Here is a 7,811-nt window from a genome sequence, read left to right on the forward strand (position 1 = left end):
ATTTTATGGTGCTTCCTTTTGTTAAAAATATTTATTTAAAATATTTTATGCTTTTTAATCTATGTATTACTTTGGACATAGATTTTGTGTAAATATTATGCGAAAAAGCAAAAAAATTTCAAGTTTTTCATTTAATTGTTATGTTGCATGCGCAATCGATAAAATATATGCATATTACAACAAACTATTTTTAATTGTGTGAAACGGATTTTTATATATCACTGTAATTTTCTTATCAAGGTGATGCTGTATTATAAACAATGTTGTATGACTCGTTCCTGTTTTTATTCTGTGACTTTTCAGAAATATGTTCTAATTTTTGAGTTTCTCTAACTTTATTTGCTTTAAATCGCTTTTTATGTTTTTTTAATCGAGGAAATAAACGTGGTGCAAGTGGGATATACTGATATTAAAAAAATAAATAAATAAAAAATAAGTTATACAATAAAAACATAATATTTTCATGGTAATTAGCTTTTATGAAAATACATAATCAAAAGTGTAGTATAATTTTCGTATATATGTAAAAATGAATTTATTAACCTTATACGAAATAAATAAAAAAATGATATTACTAATTTTTTGGCCACTGTTACTATAATGATAAAATTTAGATCGAGTACTTTCACAGAAGGTGACATTTTAGGAGAGGGATCACAATTATCTACAGATAACATATTTGTTTCATATTTATATTTTAAATACTCCTACTCATTACTGAAATCTTCATCAACATAACAGCCTACTATATAATTATTATGCAATTTAGAACATTGAAATGCACAATCACAACTACAAATGCCGGGAGTGTTCTCATCCTTTTTGAAAATATCATACAGTGTTATCAGTTTTTTACTTTTTCAAGTGGCATGTTGTTCATATCATTAATATAATCTGCGTATATAGATTTATTGTCAATCTAACCATAGGCTGCTATTAAGGCGTTGTAATATTCCAAGGTTTGATCATTATTTTTTTCTCATTCGGTGTATCATAATGAAGGCAGTAATATAAATATTTACAACCATTAATTCCATATACACCACTACGGTATTTATCCATTTCATTTAAATATCTAAGAACTTGTGTGCAAGTCTTTGTAACATTATAATTACTGTAATTATGAAATTTTGAGTCATTCGTTTGGCAGTATTTAACAAATATACCACTCTTACCCATATATTGTTTATCTAATTCATTCTTATCTTCGGTATAAGAGCTTACAAAGTTATACTAACATAAAAAAATATATATATTTTTGTAGTACAAAAAGATTTGGAAAAACATTTCCATAAACAATTTTTTACTTCAATTCTATGATGTAGAAAAGAAGAAACAACGTGCTACATATAATTATTACAGTAGAAATTATAAGTGAGCAATTATTACCTTTGATCCGTGAGTAATTGTGTGCATTGGTATTTTCTTCACATGTAAAATAATTATAATAGTTAGGATATATTTATTTTTGAAAGATAGACACATAATATGGTTAATATATTATCTATCGTTTTTCTTTTTATTTATAAAAATCTCACAAAATTTTCACCGGGCTGTGTGCAGTACGCTGTGTACACAATTAAAATAAGTGTTATCATTTTATTGATAATGGAATTACAATTTTAACAGCTATACTGTAAGCTGGAAATAGGAATGCAATACATTACTATATGCTTTTTCAATTATATGAACAAACATGAAGTGTCACATATTTTCGCTAATGGTAAAGTAGCGAAACGACTTATTTTTAATGTTCATACAATATATGAACATTCCAATTTTCCGTTTACGCATTTTAAGCAGATACATGGGGATAGTCCTTAGAATTTATCGGTCACAAACGGTTACCTAATTTTTCTGAATAAAAAATTTACTTCTCATTATTCGATTTAATTAGCATTAATATGGATATAAGTTTGTCTTCTTCCCGCACCCCTTTTCCAAGTTTATACTGTCAGGCTAATTAAAATTGATAAAAAGGAAGACGCTATTTTATTAAAATATATCCATAATACTTCGAAATGGATGATATTTCCGCAGAAATTTTATATTAGGAACAATATGGTAAATGGTACTCTTTATATAATGACATAAACATTTTCTACTTCTTTTCCTGTGTAGGGGTATGGAAAGTATAAAACTTCAGCTCATTTTTCTAGAAAGCTTAGACGATTCATATGTATTCCTTTATTCATTTGACATGATTGCACGTATCACTAGGCAGAAAAAATCTGTGCACAATCTTAATCTAATTAAAAAAATATGAGCAAAATTCAAATTTATCATCACATAACGTTAAAAAATATATACAAATATAATTTTAAAACTTTTTTGCAATTTTCAGGACATAAAAACATCATCGAAAAGTTTGCGTATTCTACAATGTATATATTGTATTAGGAAGGAAAATATATTTACTTTTTATTTTTCCATACTACATTTTAATTACGATGTACGATATTTTGAGATTGAGCAGTTTTACACATTTTACGGTAATTAGTTAGTACTAGCTAATAAAACTCTGGTATCAACTAGCTTTTTCCTTATGACAGCCAAACTTTTTTTTTTTTTAACTTGTTTACATGAATTATGTTAAAAAGGAAAAAAAATATTTTTTAATTTCTTTCTTATTTTTAAGATTTCCACCCCATTAATTATGTCACTCCTTTTTTGGATAAATTTGTTTTATTATTCAATTTGCAGGGTGATGGTTATTATATCTTATGAAATATTTGGACTCGTTCAACTAATATTATAGTTAATATTTTTTTATGAATATAATTGTTATTAGTGTGAATATAATTTTTCGTAAAAAGAAGAGTAACGTTTTCTTCAGATTTAACACATTATTTCTGCATATTTATTTTGCTGAAATAACAGATGACGTGTTTTTTATTTTATAAAAATTTGCCATTTCGAGTAATAGAACATTACACTGAAACATATTTGCTAAATTTTAGTCAAATAACAATTGTGTGCGTATTTTTTTCTTACATATTTACGCGGCGCTTCATAATTTTTAATAATTATGTATGATTAACGCGTTCCGTCCAAATTGACAAAGTTTAAATGGTAAATTGTTTTAATGACACAGGTTTAAAAAACAAGCAAAAAAAATTAATTTGTGCATGCAGGTATTTACATCACGATAATTAGAGGCACAATTAATAATTACCTGTTGTCACAAATCATGCTGATACGTTATAAATGTGGTCTTATTTACACCAAAACAACACTTTTTTTAATATACCCAAAATTTAGTATGACAATTAAGAAAAAAACAAAAAAATATATTCATTTTTTCAAAAAATAACGAATACGGAATAGTATTCATTTAGTAATAATTAAATGAGCCAATTTCTCTGTGAAAAATGACGAAAACATGTCGTGCTTCCCATTGTGCGTATCATATAGCAAAATTATATTTTGATAGACGCAGGCACATGGTAATTTCTGCTAAACTACTTCGGATTTAAAATGATTTATGTAGTATATACTTTGTACTGCCCCATGAACTATTTTGCGTCACCCCCCTCCACTTTTCACCCCTTGGAAGGGAAAAATTAAATGATAACTTATTTTGGTTGCTGCGGAATAATTAAAGGCGTTTATCCATTAAATTTACTGCTCTTTGATCAAATGTAAGAACAACAATTCTACAATAAAAAGGACGTCATATTAATGAGAAAAATATAGGTGCACTATTTTAGCTTTGCTACTGGAAAAAACACAAAATTGATACTATAATTTCCGAGATAAAAGTGTCTTTTAAGTGGATTTTCCTTTCATCATTCTTCTTACATGTTAATGCTCGTGCAAGCTTCATGATGGATTTACGTCGGGTGATAATTTTCGGTCAACTTCACGAAAGAAGACTTACGCCGACTTATAAGCTATACGAATTTGCTCATTTTGCAATATTCCGCGGATGGTTTGTGATTTGCTGCTACTTACTGCTTGGGGATTTCTTTTCCGAATATTTTGTGAGATAGATTTTTTTCTTATTCGTCTTCTATGAAACCAGGATCCTAGGGGAGTGAACTAGCATAAGGATGAAAGTGTAGCATGAAAAAGTAGCATAAAAATGTGAAAATTAGATGAGAAATAGAATTCTTAAGCAGTACGATTTATACATAGTTGCACAAATTTGTTCCATTTTAGAGTTAAGAATGTGGTTATTTTGTAAAAGACGAAAAGTGTAAAGAAAATTCCGAGGAACAAAAAAGAGGAAAACGCGAAAGTATCAAACGAGTCGCATATTTAACCTTTACATGGCTGTGCGATTTGGCTCCTCCTGATAAAATCAAGATCAACTGTTACGTTTTTGAATATCTCTTTTGCTGTTTCGTTAGATTCTTCTTTTTCTTCTTCTTCTTGGCATCCAATCTTATATAGGAGATCTTTTGGAGAATAACTTATATCGCACTTAAAATATTTTGGACATAACTCAGAACATGCGCTTTTCGGATAACTATAACAAGAGCAGCACTTGTTGATATAGCTGTAATACAATTTACCGATGTGTATAAGATATCCACAATAACAGTTTGAACTATCACCGTCGGTAGATGTATTGCATTTCCTAATTTTGTCGTAGTTTTTAAAATAATCATGTAAAAGCTTTTCATCTTTCCATTCCAAGAGATTGCCGGTAAAAGAAAATAGACACTTATCTTTGGCAGATAATTCCCTTTAGCCATGAACACTGCTTTGTTTAGCTCGTTAATAATGGATTATTCAGGGACATAGTTATTATTTTTGTTAAATATATTTATTATTTTCTAATACGCCCGGTAAGTTATATACGTGCAACGATCATTGGGTGAATTTGTGTCTTTCAATATTTTTGATAACTTTTTTATATTACTTGCAAATTTGGGGCACATTTTTTTAAACTCTTCAATATTTTCACTAGAATTAATTATATTCGCACAGTATTTAGCACATGTGTTATCATATATTTTGTGTGCAGATAACTGTTTTAGGATATTTTCCTGAAATTAAAAAAAAAATGAGAAAATTGTAATATTACTTAAATGGTTTATTTTCTGTTTAAAACAAGCTTTTATTATTTTTCTCATAACTGAAACACTCAGATAAGCCACTACAAAATATATTTTAGAAAAAAGTAATTTTTTACATATTGCTATTCCAATGTTGTGGAGTATCTACACTTTTATTTGTAAAAGTTATAAACGATTCTATAGTTTTCGATAGAGATGATGCCTTTACTTTTTGATGCAACGTTTCTATTTTGGGAGATGCAGGAAAAATATTACTTTTACAATATTTCGGACTACATGTTTCAGTATTATATTTGGTCTATAGTCTCAATAGTTCTATATAGAAATTATAATTTTTCGTTATATTATGTTTTTGAATGCCTTCTTCAAAAAGTTCAATGAATTTTTTGCGGTATTATGAACATTTGTCTTTGTCATGTGATTCAGTAATAATCTTATTATAATAATCGTGCAAGTTACGCAACAGATCCAATTCTTCAATAAATTCGTCATCAATATTATATACTATATATTTGAATTTATTGTAATTGGAAATTGCAGAAAATTTATTGTCCAAGAGTGCATTAAGGACATCCATAAAATCAGTAGCACTAATATTGTTTTATTTTTTTAATTCTTTGTTTAAAGAGTAATTCAAATATTCTAAACGTCTTCTTCCACTAGTATCATTTTGAACTTTATCAAAAGACAAATATGATATGAACGGTTTACAGAGATTTTTAATCTGATCGTAACCTTCTAGAATATTTTGAATTTTCATATTTACAATAATGCTCTGAAGACATAGAATAAGAATTCCAATCTTCTCGAGCATATGTCTTATATTTTTGATAAGCATCTATATCCCCAAAAATGTCATACTAAAAAATAAATAGAAAAAATAATAAAATATGAGTATATAAAAACATGTTTACTCTAAGTTAGTCATAGTTTATTATTAGTAACAATAAAGCATTTAGATAAATGGATAAAAAAAATATATATTTTTTAATAAAGAATGACAATATACGCGTTTGTCTATTAGTTTCTCTTACATTTACTAAGCGCTTATTCCCAAATGATACATCTGGTATTTTTTACATGTTTTAATTTCTCGTTAATTAAAGTGTCTAATGTTTTTTTTATCTATGCCGAACATGGATTTTTGCAAATGAACGTCACATGATTTTTTAATAAAACCTAACTCGTTATCAATAATTTTATCCTTAAAGTTCTTCATTTCATGTCTATATGCCTGAATTGATTGTGAATTACGACTCATTAGCATATTTTAAAATAAATGAAAAATATAACCTATGCATTTGCAATAATTAATCTTATTGGCCATTGTAGTATCGTTAGCATGCAGTTCCTCTTTTATAATATCATAATGATTTAAAGAGTCATAAAGCGTTTTTTATGTTTTAATAATTTTCTATTTAGTATTCTCAAAAAATTTGAACTACATTTGATCTTCTTATAACGATGCAAAGTCTTTTTTTCCAGTAGCATATGAAATTTATAGCAAAGCCAATGAATATTAAAGGAATCGTATTTCTCATTACTACTTGTCTATATAACCAATATAACAAGTATTAACAACATTTGTTATCAAAAGCTTCATATGATTGACATAAAACAGTAAAACTTAAGAATATGTCTTCCATATTATGACAAAGTTGAAGGGTGTTCGAACTCATTTTATAAGTTCTTTTATGGTCATCATTTTTATCATCGTATATCTCATACCTTTCACTCTTAGAGCTTACCTGATTAAACACTTTATACCGAGAGTACTCTTTTGATTTATCGAAGATATTTCCTATGAAAAGAAGTAGAAATTTATTAATACATTTCTTTTCATTTTATGAAATGATTTTTATAGCATGTTAAGGAAGACTGTTAATATTAATATAAAGTTGTATAAATGGCAATTTTTGCAAATTTTGAAAATGTAACTTCTCTTCCAACCGTTAAAATGTTTCATTTTAATTATGATAATGCATATTAATTTAAATAAGTAAAAACGTAGAGGAAGACAAAATTACCTACATATACAAATTATTATTGAAAATCATGCCAAAAAGTTAACGAATTTTGCATCTGATAAAATGTAAATGTATAATTGATACTAATGACTACTGTTTAATTCTATTTTGTGGTTCAACTATGGTAGCGTTGTTAGCATCATATGGTAAATGTATCCTTGGTTATAAAATAAAAATAATTGATTTAAAAAATAGTGAAGCATGTAATACTATGCGTAACTTTTTTTATTAGCTAATTTTTTTGTACACCGTTGTTACTCAATTATACTAGTGTGTAGCACTGTAAAATATACACATTTTCAAATCAATACATGCATAAGTAATAAATCTCATTAGGGGGTTTATGCATGCTGCACAAACAAAATTGAGTGTAATGTTCAGCACTACGCATAATTATTGTCACATAGTACTTTCAAGCGAAATTTTGCAAATGTGTCGTGGATATTTTTTCCAGGTTGGATGTATCGCGCTTTTAAAGAACACGAAATTATAGATACTGTAAAATGACATTTTATGCAAGTGACAAACATGAACATAAATTAAGAGCCCAATATAATAATTTTAAAAGGGTCGTTTTTTTGATAAGGTAAAAAATAATACATCATATAAATTTATGTTAATTATCATTTAGCTATTATAAAAAGTGTGCAATTTCTATTATTGCAAAATGGTTCCTTCAGCGTTTATACATTTTTTACAATATAATATTAGAATTCTGTTCAATTCGATGTTAATGTTTTGATGATGTGATGCACAGTAA

The 7,811-nt window shown here is 27.1% G+C and overlaps 2 protein-coding genes across 2 annotated transcripts; both read right to left on the reverse strand.

The window, feature by feature from the left end:
• Nucleotides 1-235: 235 nt before the first annotated feature.
• Nucleotides 236-677, reverse strand: PCYB_001280 (hypothetical protein; the record flags this gene model as incomplete). Its single annotated transcript, XM_004228275.1, has 3 exons — nucleotides 236-403; nucleotides 490-543; nucleotides 576-677. The coding sequence occupies 3 exons, from the start codon at nucleotides 675-677 to the stop codon at nucleotides 236-238; spliced, it is 324 nt and encodes a 107-aa protein (XP_004228323.1).
• A 3,199-nt stretch (nucleotides 678-3,876) lies between these two features.
• PCYB_001290 (hypothetical protein) lies at nucleotides 3,877-6,291 on the reverse strand (the record flags this gene model as incomplete). The annotated part of the gene is made up of 8 exons (XM_004228276.1): nucleotides 3,877-4,028; nucleotides 4,266-4,400; nucleotides 4,427-4,700; nucleotides 4,782-4,994; nucleotides 5,173-5,249; nucleotides 5,484-5,601; nucleotides 5,626-5,759; nucleotides 6,204-6,291. 2 exons carry the CDS (start codon nucleotides 6,289-6,291, stop codon nucleotides 5,626-5,628), a joined length of 222 nt encoding a protein of 73 aa, XP_004228324.1. The 3' UTR covers nucleotides 3,877-4,028; nucleotides 4,266-4,400; nucleotides 4,427-4,700; nucleotides 4,782-4,994; nucleotides 5,173-5,249; nucleotides 5,484-5,601.
• Between the last annotated feature and the right edge of the window lie 1,520 nt (nucleotides 6,292-7,811).

This window comes from Plasmodium cynomolgi (assembly GCF_000321355.1).
Source record: "Plasmodium cynomolgi strain B DNA, scaffold: 0008, whole genome shotgun sequence".
In the NCBI taxonomy this organism is placed as follows: Eukaryota; Apicomplexa; class Aconoidasida; order Haemosporida; family Plasmodiidae; genus Plasmodium; species Plasmodium cynomolgi.